General features: G+C 38.9%; 2 protein-coding genes across 2 annotated transcripts in view; both read right to left on the bottom strand.

The window, feature by feature from the left end:
• Positions 1-25498, bottom strand: part of LOC146467025 (uncharacterized) — a 152563-nt gene that overhangs the window by 7692 nt on the left and 119373 nt on the right. The window lies entirely within an intron of this gene.
• On the bottom strand, positions 3145-7419 carry LOC146467033 (uncharacterized). Its single transcript, XM_085126489.1, has 5 exons — positions 7368-7419; positions 5888-6436; positions 4896-5057; positions 4701-4778; positions 3145-3344 (listed from the first exon to the last, which is right to left on the bottom strand). The coding sequence occupies exons 2-5, from the start codon at positions 6381-6383 to the stop codon at positions 3145-3147; spliced, it is 936 nt and encodes a 311-aa protein (XP_084982615.1). The 5' UTR covers positions 6384-6436; positions 7368-7419.

Here is a 25498-nt window from a genome sequence, read left to right as displayed (position 1 = left end):
TATAAAAGCAAAAACGGTTTTACCCGTTTAAAAATGCCTAAAACCTGATAAATTATTTAGTCCTGATCTCTGAATGCTATCAGAGTAAAAAAATTGTAAACATTGAATATGCTAATTGCGTTGTGTGGGACACTTAGTCCTATATAAAGAAATCTTTCTTCTCGCTGTTTTCTACTGTCGATTTTCATTTTTTTGAAAAGTGCTATTGAAAATTCGTACACGTTTTTAGTATCAAAAACTTGAAGAAATAATTCAGCTTTAAATGGATGAGCACACACTGTGACATGACCTGCATTGAAATCGACAACACTTGACTGTTTTTTTAAATCAATGTTGTGTTACACTCTTGGTTATTTCTTGATTGCCTTTTTGTTTGGTAAATGGCTACTAAAAGGACAATGCTAACAAGACCCTCTTATTTTTCCCTGATCTACGACCAACGTACAGAATGATTTGATGAAGAAAGTTTTGTTTTGCCGGATATGGCATTTTAACGACATAACTCCCGCACTGAAGTAGGTCATAGGTCAAGGTCTTTTAAACTTCTCAGTTTACTTCCTAATTTTCTCTAAATTATTCCATTCAGTTACGAATCAAAACATTCTTAATCGCTAAACTTCACCATTCTAAATTAACTACGCCTAAAATCACACAGAATAAAACGCATAAACGGTTTTAATAGTTTTAAAATGCCTAAAACTTGTTCGGTCCTGATTTTTAGATACTTTGCGGGGAATTTTTATGCAAATTAGTCTGTCTGCTAAACAGTATTTAGGTTTTAAGAAACCTATTTTCATTACTAAGTTTTTCGTTTATTATTACATTTCCCTTTTTTTACGCCATTCAGTTGGTATTCATAGCTTGAAGGTCCTTTAAGAAATAATTAAAAATATTTCGCTGAGTTTGGCATACTGCCATCTGAAATCACAAAACACTGAAATTCACAGGAGGATGCCTGTACATCCCTCTACGTAAAGTGCCTTTCTCAATACATAGAAAATATAAACTTCAGAACCACGAAAGAAATGATAGGTCGACTGTTGAAGTGCAAGTTGTTATTTTATTACAGTTCGAAAAAAAAAATCGCATGTAGTAATGAGAAAAACTTGAATTCGCTTATGTAAAACACGTGATTTATTTATTTTCAAAAGCTGGGCATTGTCAATCTGTTGCTCAAAATGAATTGATAGGAACTTCTGCATGAAAGTCGGAAGGAAAAAACTGTACAGAAAAAAAAAAGATTTTATAGGAAGCGAGGGAAGGAGAATCCGTCCGTCGCGATGCGTTTTGGTTGCAACCCTGGCGGACTAGGGTCATAGGTAGAGTTAGCTGTTAGCTTGCTCTGAGAGTTTCACTTGAGGCCCTTCGCCGCAAATGCCAAAGCTTCTAACTTGCACTTTTTGTTGTAGATGATATTTCTAGTGTTATGCCTCATTGTTTCTGTAATTACTTTAAAGTCATTATTATTGAAAATTCAACACGAGCTCTCCTCTTAGTGAAGGAGAATCAAATCCCACATTAAGGAGCATCAGTAAAGTATATTGTTGCTGCGTTGTTTTTGTGTAAGTGTAATTTTAAAACTACTCCAAGCTAGTTGACAGGCAGTCCACTAAAATGCCATAAATCCTCGAATAAGTGCCCCCTCTCGAATACGCGAAGTTCTCTGTGATTATAATAAAAATTGTCCAATTTTATCGTCTGAGGGGGTGTAGGCCCCTCCCCCCCCCCCCCCCAAAAAAAAATTGCGTATCAAAACGAAATTGTACTGCAAAATCCCCCGATAAGAATGTTCATGAGGTATTTTCACATATGCTTCTTAGACTGCGTAGCGCAGTAGCCCGAACATGAGAAATAAGCCCGAAGTCAGTTCTAGAACTTTCCTTGAGTAATTTGACTTTCTTTTTGACCAAATACGATATTTGCTTCTGTGAAAGATACGTCTTGGATCTTCGGAAAAGGAATCTGTACAAACATCTCTCCCACACAACGCAATTAGCATTTTCAATGTTTACAATTTTTTTACATAGCATTCAGAGATCAGGACTAAATAATTCATCAGGTTTTAGGCATTTTTAAACGGGTAAAACCGTTTTTGCTTTTATATTTGTGTGCTTTTTGGTGTAGTGAATTTAGAATGGTGAAATTTAGCGATTAAGAATGTCTTGATTTAGAACAATTTGAATTTGATCGACAACCTCATTTGCATAATGCGGGTTTCACATTCGAAAAAGCACCAAAAGTGCGAAGTCGCTGTGGTCAAGGAAGATAAAAAGCGCAACGTATTTTTATATTTCTATGCTTCCTAACATCTGTTTAGCAAAGTTCAGTTGGAATTTAGAATGGGTCGGTCTGGACTTGTGAAATAAATGCCGGCAAAGACAGGGTACTTTCACCGGTTTTCAGTAAGCGTTCTAACGAGGGTTAATAAATATTAGTTTTTGTGACCGTAATAATTCAAACAAATCAAAATAAACATGCATTTCATACCTTTGAAGGAACACTTGACTTAAGAATTATAATGAATTTTTGTGGCGTTTCCTGGTTTTCGAGCAGCGAGCTCTTCAATTTTATGCAACTTCCTACTTTCGCCACGCTCAAATTTAGGTCCTCGAACGCTCTGACTGTTGTGGCTTGTAAAAAATATATTTTAACGTATTTCCGAAAACTAAAGTCATTTCATTTACTTATGACCCAAGATGATTTAGTGGGCAAGGCTTGAGGGCAAACTGTTTTTCGACCCGAAACGCAGTGGACCGTTCTTAGGGAAAGTGCCACTTAAGTGTTCAGTAATTCTTCCAGATTAGATGACAAGTTACAAGGATTCGATTTAGAATGAATAACAGACTCGTTTTAACACTATCGAGAGAATATTACTTTAAATACAAAGCATTCCTCAGCTAAGCGTTTATTATTATTATTATTCGGTAGAATGACAACGTAAAGTTCTCCCCATTTTCTTTTCTGACTCTTACCTGTAACAATCGCTTTGACATAAGACGGTTGTAAGTCTGTGGCAGTTTTTGCATCACTAAGTGAGTCATGGAAGTTTAATACCTGTGCGAAAATCAATGAAAAGAAATATGCATTGTTAATGAGCGCACGATTAACGTACATTGCTGTTAGTTTTTTGTGGAAATACATTAATCAGTATGACAAACTGTTAAAATCTCCAAACTTCTTACCCAGATTAAAATGTGCTGTTGCTCTGTTGCTGTACAGTTTGGCCTTCAGTTCTTCATCTTTGACGTCCGCATTGATTCCTTTTGTGTAAAGCAATATGGCTTTGCTGAAGTCTTTCTTTCTGAACACGTCATTGCCCTGATTCTTGCAGAGCTCTGCTTTTGCTAAAAGGAACGACGTTAAAAGACATTTGCATTTTCCTGAATAAAGGTCATAAACTAGTTATCACTGTCTATATTGGGGAGGGGGAGGTCATATGTTTTTCAATTTACAAAGGAGGCTGACGAAATACCGACTCCCCACCCCATTTCCCCCTAAACCACAAATAACTAGAAATACGTGACTCGCAAAACCTCGCGAAGCTGGGGCTGTGTGGAAAGCCCTCTTTACTCGTATTGTAGCATCAAATGAGGAGTTTAAAAGGTATCTAAACATAGCAACTATTTTGATGAGCATGGTCTTTTCGTAGTTACACATGCTAGTTTGCGGTTGAAATCTATTTCTGACACGACGAAATGTACTAATGAACACTCCCTTAAGAACTGTTGCGGCCTGGATCTCAAACTTTCCAATAAAACTGTCAAAAGCTCTTGGACCAAAAGTAATCATTACCAAAACTCATCCCCTCTTAAAGTGGTTTCGTTATTATCATCCAGTGATTTCTCAGTAGCAGTTGTGATGTCAGATTCATTTGCATCGTCCTTTCCGCCTGCATTTTGTAGCTTGTTCTGTTCATTGACGGCCCGGCTTCTTAATTTCAACAACATCTGGTTGTTCTTGTCAATCTTACATAAGTCAAGACTTGTAAGACGATAATTGTAATAGTTATCAACAGTCGAGAAAACCGTCAAACTACATATACTATAGGCAGAAGGTCATATTGTTTGTTTGTTCAGAAATTTAAGAAAAAATAGCACCATTAAAATTATTATGAAAAGACAAAAAACTTAGTTTTTGTAATTTGTCTTGCGTGAGGTGGCACAGATAAGCGTGAATGAAAGAAAATAAATTTGACTTTGAATAATATTTTTCGTTAACGTTGTATTGTCCGCAATAAAGGATACGGCCAATCCTTTTTCACACCAAATGATGGCTTCCTCAAATTGATTCAGCTGAACACAAGCACTTGTTCCTAAAAAATCAGAATAATGTTATTTCGAAACCATTTCTCCTAAAACATAGGGCTCGTATAATATTACTGTAGAACACTTTAAGGAGGCAAAGACAAGGCCACCCTCCTTGTTGTATTCCGGGTAGCTAGCTTAGCCACAAGAAGACAAATTCCCACTGAGATGTCTTTCAAGTCAAAAAACTAAAATTCTCTAGGTGTATTTTATACGTACGGTATTAAAAACTTGATGATGCCTTATGATTACCTAATCGGTTATATATACATGTAATGTAACTTTCAGTGAATGGAACATGAAGCCGTGTTTAAAATTTGATCTTTGTCACAGCGAACTATATTCAACCGCCGCCCAGCGATAAAACGAGATGTACATTTTTCTTAGAAATCTTACCTCTCACGATCGCTTTTACCAATGATGGCTGCAAGTCATTAGCAACCTTAGCATCATTCAGTGAATCATTATAATTTCCTGAAGAAGAAGAGACACAGTTAGGTAAAGGAAATGAGAGGAGAGGTGTTGCATTAATGAGGTTTCAATCTAAAGTGCTCTTAAGACATAAGCCTAATCACACCGAAAAACTCTAACCTAAACAAAAGTATGCTTCTGCTCTGCCGCTGTACAATTTGGCCTTGAGTTCTTCATTCTTGCAGTTCACTTGAATTCCCTCCGTGTAGAAGTGTACGGCGTTGCTGAAATCTTCCTGTCTGTATCTCTCATTACCTCCATTATTGTAAACCTCTGCTATGGCTAAAACAAAGAATATCAGAAGAAGTTTCGTGTTTCATTCATCAGCTAAACGTGCGAATTCAACAACTTCGTAAGAGCTTGGACAGAATAGGGACCCGAGTTGGGGTGTTGGGGTGGTGCAAGCACGAAGCACGAAGCAATTGTCAAATTGTTGTAATTTTCTGTAAAGAAGTGAGGTATGGGGATCAGGGTGAGTGATGCAAATTCTCCTTCTCTGAAAATATGGGAAGTCTGGTACGAGTAAGGGGTTGTAGAATCTGGAAATTAAAAAAAAAAAAAACACACACACACACACAAAAAAAAAACGGCAGTTGCAGTCAAATACAAGGAAAACACTGTTTACGCAGAGGTTATTTAAAAAAATAATTGTGCAAAGAAAACGTCGATAAAACCCTTCGTTGGTTGGCGAGATGTCTTTTCCTCCACCCAAACGATCCCACAACACCTCACTCGTACCAATCTACCCATAGGACTTTGAATGAGGAACACTCAGATTAGAAGGTGTACGCGTAATTCCTGGTCGAGTAGGGACTTTTTTTTACTTTACCACTCCAGGTCGAAGGGTCCGCGCAAACATTTTACGTCTTTTTTTTATACAATAGAGTCCTTTCAAAACGTTTTAAACAATTGGACTTATAGTATTTTCTTTCAAAGCAAACTACTAATGGAAAAAGCAATAGTTTAGGCCTCACCTTCAGGCTCTTTCGGGGGAAGGAATATGTTCAGCACCCACACTCCAATATACACCTGCACTGTACGCTGTCTAAAACAGGATTTATACTAGGGTGTCTCTTTACTGTCAACTGAAAAGGAATCATGCTTCTTCTCACCTCTAAAAGTGTCTTCATCAAAATCCAGCATTTCTTCACCAGCTGGGGTGACGTCACTTTCCTTACCAGCTTGCGTGACGTCACTTTCCTCAACAGCTTGCGTGACGTCACTTTCCTCACCAGTTGGCGTGACGTCACTTTCCTCACCAGCTGCCGTGAAGTCACGTTCCTCAGCAGTTGGTGTTATGTCACTTTCCTCACCAGCTTGGGTGACTGCACTTTCCTCACTAGGTGGCGTGACGTCACTTTCCTTACCAGTTGGCGTGACGTCACCTTCCTCACCAGCTGGCGCTACCTCACTTTCCTCACCAGCTGGCTTTACGTCACCTTCCTCACCAGCTGGAATGACGTCGCTTGCCTCACCAGCTGGTGTGACCGGACTTTCCTCAACAGCTGGTGTGACCGCACTTTTCTCGCCAGCTTGGGTGATGTCACTTTCCTCAGTAGTTGGCGTGACGTCACTTTCCTTTCCATTTTTGGTTGGACTCTTTGCCATGAGCGCTGGAAGTTTCCTCCTCAAAACGCTTTGGCTCTAATATTTGTAAGTTACTGTTGTTGTAGAAAACAGAAATTACTGTATAAGAAAACACCAGTGAGCCTTAAAAAGCAAAACTAAAGATAAGCAGATCTAAGAAATCATGATGTAATATCAGGTCATAAAAGTCATCACTTTCCGTTGTGGAACCCAAAGAAAAAAGCAGTGCTCATTCGCCAAGTTTCAATGCTATAAGACTGGTTTTTACCAGAACGTAAGCATAAGCATAAGCATAAGCATAAAGATAAGCAAGTGAGAACATTAGCTACATAAGCATAAGGACAGACGCACTCGCGGAAAGCCATTTAATGATGGAATTCTTGATACCAGCTCCCCTGGATGTTTAGGAAGATGGCGGACGAAAAAGTTGACTGCCTTTTGCATGTGCTTGAACTTGTGTCGTCCCCTTCTTATTAGTGAGCTTACGCAACAGGACGGCTGAGGATAGGGGAAGGTGAAATATCGTTGTGTGACCAAAATGACATCTTAACACCGTCACATTTGTAGGCGATTTTTGACTAAAACTGGTGTTCCGTCATTTGTGAAAACCTGAAAACCACGAGCGGTATGAATGTTACAATCTAGAGTAATGAATACTTGGTCCGGTCACGTTGGTCACACAAGCACAATTTGCCGTCCCACCAAATAAGCCGTCCTGTTGCGTAAACTCTTAAAAACTGCGACATAAGCTTAAACATAAGCACAAGGAGAATGAACGTGTTGGTTCCTCTTGCGCTTATGTTTATGCTCATATTGCAGGTATTTTCACTTGCTTAAGCGGCGTTTGTAATAATGCTTATTCTTATGCCTTAGTGAAAACCAGGCCTTAACCTGAACACTCTTAGAGTTATTAAGGGGGGGGGGGGGAGGGGGGATCTGCTCCGATATATTCAGTCAGGCTCATTCGGATAAAATCTGAACACAATGGAAGAAATTAATACCCACCTCAGAAGCCCAAGGTATGATTTACATTTATTGACTTGCCAGGGTGTCCGGCTGCAGGACACGTTATAGGCCCAGATTAGGGACTAGATGTTGTTATATGAAGTACAAGACAGTTATGTCTCAAAGGGACAAAACATTCACCAAACCTCAAGGAAAAACAACTTATTAACTATACTAAAGGAACAGACGTTTTTCACTAAAATGCTTTTTAGACGCTAGTGGTGGTGAGGGGTTTCAGACTTCCCCTCAAAGTGCAGACAGCCATTTGACCTAACAGTTAAATGGTTAGATTCAACGAGCGATGTAAATTTTAAATCTGTGGTTATAAGATTTATTTCGCCTCTATGGACAAAGAACAATATGACTTAAAAGTCGCATACTTTACCTCAACGGGCAGAGATGTTGACTCAAAAGTCACATGTATTGCCCCAACAGGGAAAAGAACACTGTAAATGATCTGCCTGAAAGGGCTAGAATAATATAATGTATTCTAAAAACTCTGTGAGATCGTTTTCCATGTGCAGTTTTAAGTGACGTCATCGCAGGCCTAGATATCCCGGTTAATAATAATAATAACAATAATAATAATAATAATAATAATAATAATAATAATAATAATAATAATAGTAATAAATAAAAAACATTCAGCTGCGCATACTTCCGATCTTACATCCGAAAAATTTTTGTTTTTTTTCCACTATTGGAAAGAATAGTGTGCTGCCTTGCTAATGCTCGCCAGCAATTACCTCACCCTTAAAATGTCAAGCGTACGAATTCGTACGCTTTACAGGGCTACTGATTTAAAGATGGTCTGTTTAAAGTGTCGACCAGTAATTGTTTGAGGCTTTTTAAAAGAAAATATAAACTGAGAATAACCCCCGTTTGCCCTTCCATTACCAACATTTGTTTTCAATTAGCAAAACCACAGACGCCATTTTTATGCGTCCTGGAGCAAAGCTAAAAACACACATCTTTATCTTCAATTATTCTTTAATTGAAAATTTTATTTTGGAAACAAAATTTCACGAATGACAGCGAACCTTCATCTCTCGACTAAGCACTTTTCTCCAATTTTGTCCCACACCGCCTACAGCGAGTCGAACATCAGCCAATTTATTAGAGCCACCTTTGAAAGCATGTGATTTCCATTTTGGTGCAAAAAGGTATTCTGGATAATTTGGTTGTTACGGCGAAAGACGGTGAAATGGAAGTCCCACCCAGCCTCGTTCCCAGGGTCTCTCCTCTTCCCGTACCAAGGAATGGAGAGGGAGACGGGAAGAGGAGAGACCCTGGGAACAAGATTGATTCCCGCCGTCTCAATTGTCAAGCAATCTGGTCCTTCTGTAATCCCTATTTTTCCGTGAGATTTTCGAGAATCGTACGCTTCGATGGAAATTACGCCATCTTGGTTTGTAAAAGCGAACGCAACCGAGGCACCGCCGCTTGAAATCGGACTTTCTCGGACCATCTTAAGATGCGTAGCAAAAGGAGGAGACGTCAGCCATCAGTTTTCAGTAGTGATTGGCTTCGACGTATCTCGCACTGAAAAATGAGATTCCAAAAACGTGTTGCCATATCGTTATGCACAGAAACCGAAATAAATTATTGCCTTATGCGATGTCACTGCTCAAAACTAATTAATTACACACGAATGATACCGAAAAATTAATTCCGACAAAAACGGGCTGAACTGATCCCAGAAAATTCAACTGAAACAATGTAGGTGCGCAAAATAATTACAAAGTCAATGCCATATTTTGCGCTGTATTTTCATTCAGTTTTGGGTTAAGATAACTTACAACTCAGTAGGACTTTCACTCGATCCAGAAGTATATAAACAGAAATATCGCCTTATGACTCTATTGCAAACTGCTAAAGGCAAAGACCATGTAATACAAATTTTAGTATTTGTATTTTTCTCGTCAACTCTCGCTTTCTAAAGGTGCAACCTTAATAAATTATATCGAAGACTTTCAAATGAATTAGTTTTATGCAAGAAACCGAAACAATTCAATCGTGTTTTAAGACCTCAAACATCGCCATCATTTATCTTCTGGTTCACTTATTTTAAAAGTTTGCTTAATTTTGTGAGCACAGATAAAGATTAGTGGGAAAGCGGACATATAACACGAACAGGAAATGTTTAGGCCCAGTTCAGACGCCGAGCTTTTCATGAGCCGGCCTTAACTCAAATTAAAGTCAGCGCAAATCACAAAATCCGGCCTTTCGATTCAGACGCCGAACTTAATTTATTTGAAGCAAAACATGCTCTCTACTAGAAACTGCATCTGGAATATGTTATAATAACTTATGCATTAGGTTCGGCTCATGAAAAGGTCGACGTCTGAATCAAAGCCGTTCCAAAGCCGAAATTCCTGGCTGAGCCGTTCCACATTGAAGCACACGTTCTCAACTGATTCAGACCCCGAACGTTTCATGTAGTTAATTCAAGGTATTAGGTTCGGCTCATGAAAAGTTCGACTGGCTGTTGGCCTTAGCTATCTCAATCGTGCATATTATACTGATAAGACCTGGGTCAATGACAAAAAAATATTTTTTTTCTTGACAATATTCCCCGCTTGTACAAATGCCCTTTATATACATCGTTAAATTCTCTTCATTGTAGATATAACAAATGTAAGGGGAACGTCGTGTTTAGTCAATTAAAAATTCCTTTACACGATTTATAATCGAGCTTCATCTCCTTTTTGTCGGTAAGCAGCCAAACGCTAAAAAAATACTTATCCGCGCGTGATCGTCTATCCGCCTAGTTTATGTCCTTCTTCTCAAAACTGTTAAATTATATAAGCCATACAATTCCCAAGCATATGATGGTTTATAGTTTTGCTTACCTAAAACCTTTGGTATCTTGAGACTGTATTGCGTTTGATGGTTTTGAGTGATTTGCTCCGACCCCACTAATGTACATTGAAAAGTAAACATCAAAATCACGGCACTACATCTTCACTTCCAAAAAACCGAAATAGAATTGTCACATGGACGTCATACATTAAATATACACTTTAACAAGCGTTTTGAGCGCCAGAGATGAGAAGCTTCGGGTGTTGGTTGGGTAAATATTCCATTGTTATATTTTTAAAAAGGTTATTCATTTAGGCTGTTAAGGAAATTTCAGTTTAGTAGAATAGGTATATCTTATTTGATGGTTTTACATACGATACGCACGGATATTTTGCGAGTTGCGTAGCATTTTTTCAAGCCCTGAACGGACGAGGAAAAAACAAGCAATGAGCAAAAAGATTTTGCTATTTCGGCTTTTCTTTTTTGGTAAGAAAACGTGCACCATTAGATACTCATAGACCTGGTCGAAAACTATTATTTCTACCAATTTGCTGATGACAAGGAAAACAGAGATAAGCCTGAAGTTGTTGGGGTCATTTTTCGCCTCTTCGTTAAGTACGGACGATACTCTCGCCAGTTTCCACTTATCTGGGAAGATACCAGTAGCGATAGACAAGTTTATTATATGGGTTAAGGACGGCACGACAATAGGTGCTGCCTCTTTTAGTAGACAACAGGATCTCCCTTAGTTTTAGAACAGTATCATCGGTTTTTCTGTCAAAACAAAGGTAAGTGATACGGGATTGACATAATCGCTAAAGTCAAGACAGTGGAAGTAATACGGTCACCTCGTTATTATGGCCAGTTTTTTTTGCCCGTCAAAAGGGTCATGCAATGCCTTATAAAAAAAACCCTCGTTAATAGGATCACCCGTTAGTACGGCCAACGGCCACATTTTGAAATCCTAAACTGTACAATCCTTTATAATTTCACCCCGTTAATACGACCACTCACGCTAAAGTTAGAAAACCAAAACGCCTGTGACACGTCAATTCTATTGACCTCTGTCATTTACTCTGATCAAACAACCGATTTCCTTTACAAAGTCAGCAACACTCCTCCCTGTTTTCATTACAAACATGACGAAGAAAATACAGTAAATCTTGACGCTAACATCCGCTTTTAATAGGCAAATTACGAAGCGATTTAGTCAATGTGCTTCGCAACAAGGACGATTGATACTACTAAGTTCAAGTATTTTGTACAATTCTGTCATCAATTTATCGATCTTCTTTTAATGTTCCATAAAAAATACAGATTTCCAGCAAGCGAACGGGTTTCAAAACCGAACTCTACAGCCACACTCCGTACAAAACAGAAAATTCTCCTTCGACAAAAATACCGCATGTTAAATGTTCAAGTGATCACGTGTCAACCGCGTGATCTGTCCACGTGCCATAAGAAAATGTTCAAAATATGTAACGCTCAATCTCGTACCCAGGGTCTTCAGGCTTTTTGGTCAGCGGGGCAACGCCGGGAAGACTCGGGGGACATCGAATTTTACTACCGCAGGATTTCCGCGGTAAAACAATGGAAACCGTTACGGAACAGCCAATTAAAAAAATTGAATTTTATCGATGTCCCCAGAGTCTTCCCGGCGTTGCCCCGCTGACCAAAAAGCCTGAAGACTCTGGGTACGAGATTGTGTAACGCTAAGCTAAATGTCACGCAATGAACAAAAAAATAATCCGCGACAAATTCCGTACATCTACATTCCCATTGTTTATTAAAGAGAACGGGTTGTTTAGGAAGTGCGAGTGCGATGTACTCTGTCATTGCCGCCCTTAAGTCATGAAATTTGACCCTATCCCGGTAGTACCGCCACCCCGTTAATACGGCCAATTTTTTGAGACCCATTGGTGACCGTATTAACGGGGTTGTACCAACCTCGTTTCCAGGGACTTTTCCCTAGCTTGGGGGAAAAGTCCCTGGGAACGAGGTTGCCCCGCCCCCAAGCTAGGGAAAAGTCCCTGGGAACGAGGTTGGGGTTGTACTGTATTGGATGGAGGAATTTCACTGGCAATTGATGGTCCTATATTTAAGAAATGATTATTTAAAACCTCACTTATTTCTCCGGGAAAGTATAATTAAGAAACGTCCCCAATTTTGAGAGCGTTAATTCTGAGTTAACTCTGGTATTTTGGCCATGATAAGATTTTTTTTCTTTCCAAGAGGTCTTTATAAAATGCCGGTATTTCTATAGTTAGCAGCGAAATACGATATTATAATAAGATGATTCAGCCAGTTTTATCGCTTCATTCACTTCGTTTTTAACACATTTATATCTTGACCAGCTTTCATCTGTTCTTATTCTGCAGGCAATTAGCTTGTCTCTTTCGATCATCAATTTCTTTAAGCCAGGGTTTAGCAATGGCGTTCGATTCAACCCGCGGAACTTCACTCCACCAGCGGCTCTCGCATGAAATCGAGGCGAGTGGTCAGCCAGTCCAAGATGGCGCCCAAACCCTGAAATCGCACAGCATCCAGAAAGAAGCGACACGAATAGCATGCGTTCTACTAATGCCGAACGCAATAAATAATCGCTTTAGATACAGATACCGCAAAGTCAGCGCAGCAGGCATGCGAGAGTTCGAGCCAAACAAACTCAACATTGGCGTTCACACCTCGGAGAACTCGGAGCACCGGTATCGCAGAGGTCATGGGTTCCACTCCCGTTCAAGCACGAATTTTTTCAGGCTTTCTTTTCGAAACTGCTTAATTTGTGTACATGACTACGACCTTCATTCACTTATTCATTCTAATTCCCTTCATGGTCTACGCAGAACGCTTTTTGCAAAATACAGATCTTCAAATTTAGAAACTCTACACTTCCGGTGTTTTATTTCTCTTTCGGCTTATCACACGCAGACGGAAATCTGACTGGGGGTTTATTCATTGTTTCGTTTCGTTTCACTTCGATTGTACCATAACAAGTTTTCCATTTTCTTAACACTGTTACAGACTAATGAAATGCACCAAACTAGCGTTTGGGATCACTTAGGGGCTATATCAGGGAGAATTTGAAAATGTCTGGTCAAAAAAAATTCTATCTGATTGCCCGTATACATAACACGACTTTGTAGAAGAGCTGCTGAAACCCTCGTTTTCATTAAAAATCCGATAAGATTATTCACCAGACAAAACTTCACTCGGTTGCCAGTTCAATTAGTCATCTGCGGAAGTCACTGATTTTTTCAGTTTTTGTTGTATGCGTATTTCTATGAAGACCAGACTCTTAGCGTATTTACAAAGTTCCTTTTCAGGGGCCTTACATAGCAACAAATCTTATTGTCAATCCATGCCGGTTGGAGAAGAGAAGAAAGGAACACTTCCAGGGATTGGGGAACGTCATTTTAAATAGCGATAATGGGACTCTGGGGAGGTTCTTTGAATTGAGGGTTAGGGATTAAAAAAAAAGCCCTGTATACAGAAGTAACAAGTAGAGGGATGCTCTGTCAGTAGAGGATGAAATTAGGTTCCCTGACTGAAATTTCCAGCGTCCTTATTTGTTGTTCTTCCAGATCAGCTGATGTTACTATGCAAATGAGAAGTGTTCAAGAAATCTTTCAGTTCTTGTGGGATGTTACTAAAATCAGGAATGGAGAACCGGGAACAGGGGACGGGGATCTAGGAACGGGAGTCTGGGAACGAGTGTACAGCGGTAATCCCTATGAGAATTCAAAATAGGCTATTTAATGCACCTTTAAGAGGGCCTGTAAGGTTTATCTTAGATTTTTGGCAGATATTCAGAGTTAAGTTTTACAACAGGAATTAAATATCTCACCTCCGGAAAAATTTGATGCTTTTGTGAATTAAATAATCTCACCTCTTCGACAGCGAATTGGTTTTAAATTTTAGACTAAACTTACTGATTTTCCAAGACTCCAAAAGAGTCAGCCAAGATTGATCGCACAAATTCGAAAATCTATCCTAAAGGAAATTGAAACATTCGGCGTATATTTATAAAACATATTAACCACATCATATAATGGGCCTGTCTTTTTTATGCATGGCCTGCCAACCAATCTATCGCGCGCGCTAAGTGGCACCAGCAACCCACCAAGGTAACCAACTTCGAGGGCAGATGTGTTCCATCAGGTTGGACTTTCAAAAGTTTCAAAGAGGCATTGATTTAAATTAATCGCGAACTAAATTGATCCCTAAAAATGTTTTCGAATACAATTTGGCGTGGAAAAATGACTTAAGTCTCTTGGATTTATTTTCAAATAGGTAGTCCTGCGCAAACGTGTGTAGCGGCTTGCGTGTCGACAAAAATTTTGTGTGCTTAAAGACTGCCTTATTGGTGTTCAAACTCGATCTGTTTCCGCCTCGCTTCTTATCTGCTGATAATGATAATGAGGTTAGGCTACACAAACACCTACATACACAAACTTTGCCAAAAGATGGCAGATTTCGGAAAGAAAAAAAATCGTCCAAACAAATCGTAACAACCATTGCAGAAACTGGAATAATGTGCTCCGTGACTTCGCCTAGACGACATTAAAAAAAGAAAAAAAAAAAGAGCGAATTCGTCTAGCGTCTAATCAAACGGCGACCTAGCGTTAAAAGCTTCCCTTTCGTATCAGTGTTAAGCAACTTGTTATTATTATTATTATTATTGCAATTATAATTATTATTATTATTATTATTATTATTATTATTATTATTATTATTATTATTATCATTATTATCATTATTATCATTATTATTATTATTATTATTATTATTATTATTATTATTATTATTATTATTATTATTATTATTATTATTATTAGACACAAACAAGTAGCCTTTGCGATCACATTTTTCAGAGGCCAACAATTTCGATACTGGTGAAATAAATATGCTGCAGTCATTTTTAAAGTGCATACGCACTGTCTCCAAATCGTCTGGATCGGATGTTTAGGACGGTGCAGCCGTGGACAGAGCCGAAGAGACCAGTTTTGAGAAGAAATTCACCACGGAGGGTGTGTTGAACATGAAGTGCGTTTCACCCGCCAGCCACGAAATGTCTCCCTCCAGGTTCGAAGAAATGCGCTTCCGAGAGAATGTGAAGCAAGCTAAACAGTTATTCAAGAAGTACACAACTGTAGAGACCAACCATTACGAAATCGCGCCCATTGAAACACGTCGCTCGTAAAATGCAAATGAGCTTCATTTTGGACGTCAATCACAGCAGTCTTTTGTGTATGGTATTGTTAAAGTGACAATTCACGGAACGCATCTATTCATTGAAACACAATAGAAAAATAACACAACACAAAAGAACGAAAGGCGAAGTTTATCAGCAGAAGTTGCGTGACTAAACTAAAATGAATAAAAAATTGCCCTGCGCTATCAAGGAAGCGATGAATGTTAGGTTATTCGATGACAATCGACAGTTTCCAATAAGAATGGGCATTATTTATGCTATCATTGCGATAAAAAGGGAGGAAAACAGATAATCACTGTCTCCAGTGAATTGAAAGTAATTTGCATGATCAAGCGGCACGGCGGAATCAAGCAAATGTAATTTTCAATCAACGAAGCGTGTTTTTACGGCATTATACTGCGATTCCAAGCAAAAATTTTGATTTAAAGGATCCCAAATCAACCACAGTCGATGTTAGAACTTTAGTACGTTCCTTTCAAAGGGCGCTGCTACCGTTTCCTTACGTAACCTCCTTCTTCTTGTGCAAACAAATAACCGAACTCTCTTGAGGATTCATGCTGCGAGACAGAAGATACCGCCACCAGCGGCACGCTTTGTAATGCTCGCAAAGCATCATGGTACCCCATTTTTATCGGGCGACGTGTTTCAATGGGCGCGATTCCGTAATGAAACTGATTGCACAAGGGAGAGAGAAACGAAAAAAGGGCGCTCCAGTAGATATCTCCGCGTTGGGCTCAGACGAGGAAATTTATTCCCTTGGTGCGTATTGTGGAATGTTTGCCGCTGTTTTCAAAGCCTACAGTTACCACTTCAAACTCCGAACGTCGCCGGATGACTGATGGTTTTGTGTCATCAAACAAGTTGCGCGTGCTGTCGATGGGAACTCGCGGAAAAAGCGTATTCGCAAAATGTTCGTCAACTATGATGGAAGTCAGACCATCAACGTCGTAGTAGATGACCCCAACATCTACACCATCGATGACAGCCGGTTCTTTTGATCAAATAACGAAGGCAAAGTGCTTGAGTTTGTGGACGGAATGACAGCACATTTCAGTACCATGACGCCAGTGCAGAAGATTGTTTCGCAGATTACACTGATGAATTCAGTGAATAGTTACTTCGATTTTGAGTTGTTGTATGGGTGTGGAATTCCAGCCGTGGAGGTGCTAGGAACCGGCCAACCGGGGAAGACTGGAGAAACTTAACCTCAAAATTGAAGGTACTGAGAACACTGTTGGAACCCATAGAGAACGATCTGCACCTTGAATCGAAATGGTGGGATGTGGTTCAGAAAGTGTTCTGCAAGTTGCTTGAAACGTACCAGGGCAAGCCAGATGAAAAATGGTGGAATCATATTTGGATTATCAGCAGGAATATACATCAGTTATGTTTGTTTTACAGTCGACGTTTAATTAACAAACTGTTACTAAGGTCTGAGGAGCAGAGCGAAGCCCCAGTTAATTTTCTTTACTGCGCATACGTTCTGCATGTCTGGAGATACTCGGGTTTCCTATGGGTGGTGCCCAATAATACAGGGGTATTTTGGCGTGGTCTAAAACTTTGCAGAGAAAGCAGAACTTTGCAAGTGCTCTTGGTATCCAAGATTGGGGGTAGCCATGCATTTTTCAGAGAGTCAAGCTTCACTTTGGAGAAATACACTATACATTGCTTTGTATAATTTGACTGCTTTTTAGAATAACTGTCGCTTAATTATCTCTACAAAATGCCCCGCTACCCCTAATTTTCTTTCTGGATTACAGTAGGCCGATATAAGATTTGCTTTTCCTGCATATTCATAAACAGGGCCAAAATACTTCTGCAATAGGAGGCACCGTCCTTAAAGAAAGTAAATACCGACAGACCAAATTCCTTCGCTTTGAAACACTTCAGATCCACTTCCTCTCAGACTACAACCGGACCAGCCTTGACGCTTTGACACTGAAATCTTATTGCAGTTAAGGACGGTGCGTACTAATACAGAGGTATTTTTGCGCAGTTTATTACAATGCAGGAAAAGTAGATCTTACCAAGGGCTGTTGGAATCCAAAAAGAAAATTGGGGGTAACCACGCATTTTTTAGAGATAATTAAAATAATTATAAAAAGTTCTAACAGACAAATTAATATATGGCATTTTGTATCAAATTGAAGCAAAATTATCTCTGAAAAATGCATGGTTACCCCTAATTTTCTTTTTAAATAGAAAGTCAGAGCACTTGCTAAGTTCTGCCTTAGTCTGCATAGTTTTAAACCGCACTAAAATATCCCTGTATTAGTTAGCACTACTCATAGGAAACCCGAGTATCTTGAGATGCGCAGAACGTAAGCATCATAGAGTGGTTGATAAAGTTCCATAGAATTCCATAGGTTTAGAAAACAAGATAACCAAATGTAATGCCACAATGCTAGATGCATTTATATTCTTTTCAAGACTTTTTGGAATGTGTTGATTGTGCTCAAGGGTCGAATTTTTCTCCTTTGCTTTTGTCACTGAATAGTTTTTTTTCATAATATTTTGAGAGTAGCTGAAAGCGAAGAGTGTATTCACGAAGCCTCTCTAAGTTAAGATGTCTCAAGTATTGTTTCTTAAAATATTCGGCTTAATTGCTATACTAGCAAAAGGTTTTTGTCAACAATACGTAGGATACATCTTAACTAAGAAAAGATTCGTGAATCTGGTCCCACGAGCAAAAACAAAGATTACTTTTGATTGACTGTTTACATGCTTCAGACGCATAATGTCTTGAATGAAATTGGTCAAACGTGTTTAGTGCCTCTGGTTATGCTTCCCTTAGTTCGTTTACTATAAAGAATGACACAAGGCGAATTGTGCGTCTTGACGGACTTAATATCAATCGGCTCTAGTACGTCTTTAGCGACGCATTATCGAGGGAAGTGTATCTACACGCTTAATCCGTTTTGTGCTTCTCTTTATAATGTACGAAACAAACTACGAGAAGCATAACCAGACCCACTACAAATGTTTGCCCAAGTTCGTCCCAGACGCCAGTATGCGCCTCTAGAGCGAAAGCGGCAATTGTAAATCGGCTAAAACAAAGAGGTTTGCATCATACCCGAGGAACTAACCAGCCAAGCGAAGAATGTTTTTTCTAATAACGATATTGTATGTGGCCGACAAAGCCCTGTCGTTCACAATACACCACATGACTGCTTGTTTTGATCGTCAGGTATATACCCCACGGGCAGGAATCACATCAGAGGATGGATCATCGACTTTTTGGAAGGAAAAGAACGCAGGTATGGTCTGCTTGATCATGAGGATTTCTTAAGTGCCCTTCAGTTAGTGTACCACTCAACATCAAAGATCTGTCTGGTACACAGGACACTGCTGCACTGGTGGCAGGAATGCTGGATTTTCCTGTCCACAGGACAGACACCTCTGATGAGGTGACTGTCCAGCCATTCCAAGGATGGTCTCTTATGCTAGCTGATGACATAATGTTTATGTCTTATATTGCGCAGTCTAACATGCGATAAAGATATGATCGAATGCGCATTACAACAATAAAATCTTAAAGTAAGGAATGGCTAATCTAAATAATAACAACAATAATAATTTACGATCTCCGGAAAAACATTAAAATTAAAATATGAGGTAATAACAGAACTAATAAAAAGCTAATTTAAAAAGATGTCTTTAGTAAAAGTTTAAAAGTATTTAATGATTGGCATTGTCTGATTTCTAAAGGGAGTCGGTTCCATACTTTGGGCGCGACATTTTCAAACGCCCTATCCCTTAGTGTCTTTTTTGTTCTATAGGTATTATCCATTAAAAGTATGCCCCGGTTTGATCTCAACTGGTACCGCGAGATCTCATTGACTTTTATCAAGTCTAAAAGATACATTTGTGAACTAGCATTGCTATCTTGAATTCTATTCTGTGGGTAACCGGAAGCCAGTGCAGGTTGATCAGTAATGGTTTGATATGATCATACCTGGATACAGTACACACCAGCCGAGCTGCCGCGTTCTGCAGGCGTTGCAGCTTACCAAGATGAACAGCGGGCGTACCATATAATAGACCGTTACAATAGTCTAATCGTGACAATATAATAGCCTGTACAATGGACTTCCTATTGGCATATGATAAGTACTTTCTAATGCGCCGGATGTTGTGCAGATGGTAATAAATAGACTGAGCTATGCTGTTAATATGTGTGGTCATATTCATGTTTGCATCAAACCAAGCACCAATATTTCTAATAGAGTGGACAGCAAAAACTTTTACGTCACCTACTTGCAAGTCATTTATCGTAACCTTGTTTAACTGTGCACGTTAGCTATAATACGAAACTCAGTCTTATCATCGTTCAGCTGAAGTTTTTCCTGGACCATTCAAGTTCTTATGTCCCTGATGCAAGCTTGTAAAGCGTCAAAAGCATCCGTCTCAGTAGCAGAACTATCATCAGCATATGCGTGAACATTAGGGAGATGGGATTTAACAACATCGAAGAGCTTATTTGCATACAGCATGAAGAGTAAGAGACCTAGACATGAACCTTGAGCTATCCCTTGAGGCAAATCAAAGTCACTCGAATAGCTCCCGTCAATCAGGATTCGCTGTTTTCTGTCTGATAAATACGAGTGAAACCATCTCTCCTCCTTTTGTGAAAACTGGCTGAACTCACATTGCAGGGCAATTGATGTTTGACCTCTATCAGTACATTTAGTTGAACAAACGATATTTGCTGCGTAACGTAGAAAAGTATGCTTCAGTATTAAATGGCTAAACCACTTCAGGGTTTCAGACCTAATTGATATTTCAGTCCCAACTTTTCATGTACGGTGTCGTCGGAATTGTCCCAGTTTTTTACTAAAATTTGCTGGCGACTTTCAAAAGTGAGTTTTCAAAAAAAGGAAAGGAGACCGACGTGAAAAGGGAAAAACTTGAAAACGTTGGCCAGACGTATTCAAAACAACAACAACAACAACAACAATTTATTATGAGAAAAGACAAGTTAAAATATTACACACACCCACACACGAAAAGGAAAAAAAATGTACTGATTGAAATCGAGCTAAGTCTTAGCCCGCGTAGCAGTGGTATCCCTTCCAAGCGAGTGCAAGAAGGCAAACGGAGCTTCCAGCGAGCGAGAAGCTTTCGTTTGTTAATTTCTCGCGCTTGCTCGAACTGTTGGTCCAATAGTCCGAAAAGTAAGCTTGTTTTTCTGAACATCGGTATTGTTAATATTTTTACAAATTTTGCCATTTTGCGATCACGACATTGTTTTTTTTTTTTTTTCCTACGTTGTTTTATTATTTATTTGCACTGTTTATAACACTGTGCTTACATTATATTTACTTCTTACACGATGCTTACTCTACATTAACATTTAGAGGCTCCTATTTTGATTTTGTGATATGTCAGGTTGGTAACACACATAAGGTTTAGTGGAGCTTTTTAAGCATATTCGGACAAGCATATTTCTTTTATTTCCACTAGTTAGAGTTGCAGATCAGTGAAGCCATGCAAACCGACGTGTTCTGTTGTGGAAATCCATATTAGTCTCTTGGTTAAAAGCTGAGCAATAAAAACGGGAAGAAAAAAAGACTAAAAAGCTAGAGTAACATTTTACAATGGCCCTCACAGTCTATGAGATAATAATCCTGAGCAAAAGGACGCCAGTTGGCTGTGCTACAATTGAGGGCGGGGAGACCAGACTGCAGTGGTGGCACCGCGAAACGGTGTCTGTGTAGCCAGGCTATCACACAACTAGTAAATCGTATTTAGTTGTTTATTGTCCATCAGGATGCATCCAAGTACAGTAAAGGGGCACTTTCACGACAATTTTATTGTATTTCGGTAAAAACTGCTCAAACATTTGACAAAGAACCTTTTCTCTAACATAAAATTACTCTTAGAGCAACCGGGAGGAAAATGTTTTAGTGATTTGCTTTATTTGTCCAAGCTGTTTTCAGGTTTTCGTGAAATTCTCTCAAATACAAAGGAAGAACTTGTAAAAATTGGCGAATGTTTTCAAGTCTTAATCCATTTCCATCCTAGCCATCCGCAACCAAACATAATTTATACTAGTTTCTGGGCACTAGTAAGGTTATTGCTAACAAAACTGAGCCATTATTTTAACGATTCTGTCGATTCAAATATGTGTTTTGGCCATTCAAAGTAACCCTACAAATAGGTGATACTGCTCCTTTAAGTTCTTTTGCCTGGTAGAACACTTGAAACCATACCCAGTTAGTGGTTATGTTTGGTATGGCTTCTTAGTCCACGATTTTATCTTGATTGCGGATACGCGAATTGTCACTTACTATTTGCATACGTACAAAATGCAGAAACTGTTTCCTTTAGTGTGATTGGTTTTATTAGACACAGAGTAACAGATATTGTTAAATATATGTTATAAAAAAGGGAAATGGACACGTTGTATCATTCTTAGCTTGTAAATAAGAACTTAGAAATATACGTATCTGTTTTGTAGTTCGTACGGAGCCGTTAAATTTTAAAATAAACAGTGTTGTACTTAAATAAAAGTTTATGAAAAGATTTTTATAATTCCTACTTAACAGCACAAGTACTTAGATATTTTTTTTGAGTTGTAAAAGCATTTAACATGTCAAAAGGGTCATCGAAAGTTATTAAAACTTGGCGTCCATATAATTATTTAACAAATGCGTTTTTATCTAACATTCGGAGTAAGTTTTCATTTACGTGAACTTCCTTAAGCATGACCGGTTATTCCTCCGAATGATTCTTCTTTTTCTTTTTAACAACGGGTTACTGAAATGACCGAGGTAAATTCTGTACAATTCATTCTTGTTGGGCCACCGAGTTCCCGCGCTGTGAGGAAATGGTCTGTAAAACAACATGAAGTGGGCCCAAAAAATCTTGCTACTTTCCTTTAGTTAACAAAGAATGCAGAAAATAGATTAACAAAATGTTACCTACAATGGCATTTCCATGTCACCAGAATGAACCTTACATTGAACCTTACATTGTTCCCCAATTTTGCCTCAGTATCGAGCTGATGATAAGTATTGAAGCACTTCTGTTCATTTTCCGAAAACGTTCTAATATCATTGAGCAGTCCATTTTTTTGCAGTAGAGCAAAGTTCCAAGGCAAGTTTCTGGCCAATTCTATATTTTGGCCATTGCCTCTCTGCTTGTCATTAAAGTCCACTGAACCGATAAAGCAAGGTCATGATTAGCTTGGTTTTTAATGTTCGGGGGGGGGGGGGGTATACTTCCCTATATGCGGCCCCCAAAAGGGTATGGCTATTAAGCTGTTTTGGTTTGAAATAGTGTATAAATTTTAACGACTTTGGTCTGAAAGTCTGAGAACGGCTAAGGATTTTATAGACACGATATGGATCTGAAAATGGACAAGAATTGTAGAGGCCAGGTCTAAAAAAGGGTAACACAAAATTGCATGTTTCGGTCTGAAATAGGGCCAGGGTTTGGACAACTGGTCGCACACCTATACCTCAAATTCCGAGGAGTACCTCCCTAGGAGAATGTTTAATTTGCCGTACATATAGAAACGTGGTCATTTCTGCCGTTAGCGAAACAAACAAACAAACAAACAAAAAAACACGTAACTCTTGACTAAATCTCTCTATTGAGTGTAAGTGTCTTCGGAGGGCCCAGTAGTAAAGGGTTTCCAGTTATTTGGCTGGAGTCTCATAAAATTATACTTCACGACAGAATTCGTCTCGATAAAAGTGACGGTCTTGTGTTCGCTTGTCTCAACATAACATGTTGAAAGCCTTTGTATGAAGCACTGTGTCTGGTCGGTCGGGCTGTTTTTCCAAACCTTTAAGCCTGAAACTGCTGCTTTCATGTTAAGGTGGGAGGGTTGGGAATGATGATAATTTTTTCCAGTTTTTTAAAAGATGAAGAGACTAGAAGTGTTTCCCTCACCACAACCCTTCCGCATCGCATGCTAGTTGATGCCATTTTGTTTAGCCGTTGCGATTCCAGTCTGTCGCCGGGTTTCAATTTATACACCAGGGTGGGGGAAAAGAACGAAACGCAAAATTTCCTAGTAACGGAAAATAACTATTCAAATAAGCGGCTTGCTAAAAATACGTCATGCTTGGTATCATTATAGTGATTGGTCAATCTTAAGCCCCCACCATCGCGAAGGGATACCGTTCCCCCATATCCTTTTTCCATTGTTTTAACAGTTCACTGTTCACTATAGGAGGCCAGGAATTAGAGAGAGGCAATAAGAAACACATTAATTTGTTTTCAAGGAAATGACGCTATGACAGATGAACATTCTAAAGCCCTAAACGCGTGACCACATCATCTCTCCATTCAGTTACGATCTGAAGTGAAATATGCGGCTTGGATACTAAACAGCGTCGCTACTCATCTGCTTTAATTTACCCTTCCATTGTTCAAGAATAGTAAACCAAGGATTGTCTCTTTTAAAGAACAACGTTTTTATTACTTGTAAAATCTTAACATTCTGAAACTAAAAAGCTATACTACTTGTTAGAGTGGTTTTCAGTTGATTATCGAAAGTAATTGCGTTTTTGCTTTGCTTTTGCATTACTACGCTCTGTGATTGGTTGATAAAACTCGCGCCACTTTCTCAAACAATAAGATGTAAAACCCAAAACCAATCGTGTTTTGGCCGCACGCCTGTTTTCCACGCTTGGCGCCGGTTACATGTAGTTGCTTTGAATTCTGATTTGTTCATTGCACTGTTTGCACCTGTTGTGATTGGCCAGAGTAATTACTTTGGTTTTGGTTTTACGCCACTCGATTGACAACCGCTCTAACATTCTTATTCTGGTCAACATTCTGAAATTGAACTAAGTAAGCTATACTAAAAGTGTTATCCTGTCACACAAGAGGTATTTCCTGCAATCTGAGCTTACGTCTCTTGTTGTTTCATGTTTCTTATTTTTTCTTTGAAGGTATACGACAAATCAAAGTGATCACATCATCAAGAATCATACTTATCTTTAACTATTTTTTTCATGTATTTTAATTTCTTTTTTCAGGCGGACGATTCGAGTTTACCCTTTTGGGTTATCTTTTGATATTTTCCCCAATAAAGCCGTTTGGGAGGGTGCTTTGCAGTGCTTCTGCGCATATGCTCTGCGCATCTCGTGATAGTTTTACAATTTAATCTGTACGTGAGTAATATTATCACCTTAGACCATACAGTGTTTACTGGAGAAAACAAAAATTTAGTATTTAAAGTGAAGCGCTTATCCAATGGAGCCCTTTAAATGTAACGGAGCACAATTTTTTCAGACTTTTTGGTAGGGATCCAGGGAAACACCATGTTCACAAAACTTAGGCTTCTTCTGTGAATGGAAAATCATTTCCTAAAACAAATGTGAGAGCAAAACTTGTACTTTAGTCGAAGCGCACATCCAATTGCAATGCGCGGGGCCCTTAAATGAGACGGAGCGCCGTCTTTATAAAACTTTGGCTATTATTGCAAAGAGTCGAAAAACAAATTAAAATTTTTGCATTCTTTTTAATTTGTAAAACAAATGTCATTGTTTCTTCCAGGTTCTACCAAGAGATCCTTATCGCCATTTCTATGTCGGCTGTCGTCGCGAATCTTATTTGGATATCCGCATTGCTTTGAAATCAGAATTTTTTAATTCTGTAAATTTCGTATTTTGATCAAGGGCCCGGCCTATGATTACCTCAATTTAAATTTCTGTCTATTTTCGCCAGGGATTTAGGTACGTGCAGTCCTGGACATTTTTAAAACACTCCATTTTAGTGAGATGGTAAACTGAATGGGGACGTTTAGTTTAAATAGTCTCTCAACGAGAAGACATAAAACTAGCGGCTGCCTTAAGCTTCAATGTTACTCTTTCTTCTTCCTATTTAAATTAATTATTTATCTTAAAAACAAAACTAGTGTGTACTGTACAGTTAAGACACGGCTATTTGGCTCCCTGGAGCTGTGCCTTTCCTGCTAGTACCGAGTTACATGTGCATGTTTTTAGAAATCTCGACCCGGTAATATTCAACAAGAATTTGGTACCATAGAGTAAGGAGCGGGAAAATTGAGAAGAAGACCAGATAATCAAAGTTTCTCTTTGCAATTCATAGGCAAACGTTGTTAACTGCCATGATGGCCTTTTAAACTGGTACTCGACGG

This window comes from Pavona decussata, unplaced genomic scaffold (assembly GCF_977016875.1).
Source record: "Pavona decussata unplaced genomic scaffold, jaPavDecu1.1 SCAFFOLD_140, whole genome shotgun sequence".
Lineage (NCBI taxonomy): Eukaryota > Metazoa > Cnidaria > Anthozoa > Scleractinia > Agariciidae > Pavona > Pavona decussata.
This window is presented reverse-complemented; position numbering and strand designations above follow the sequence as displayed.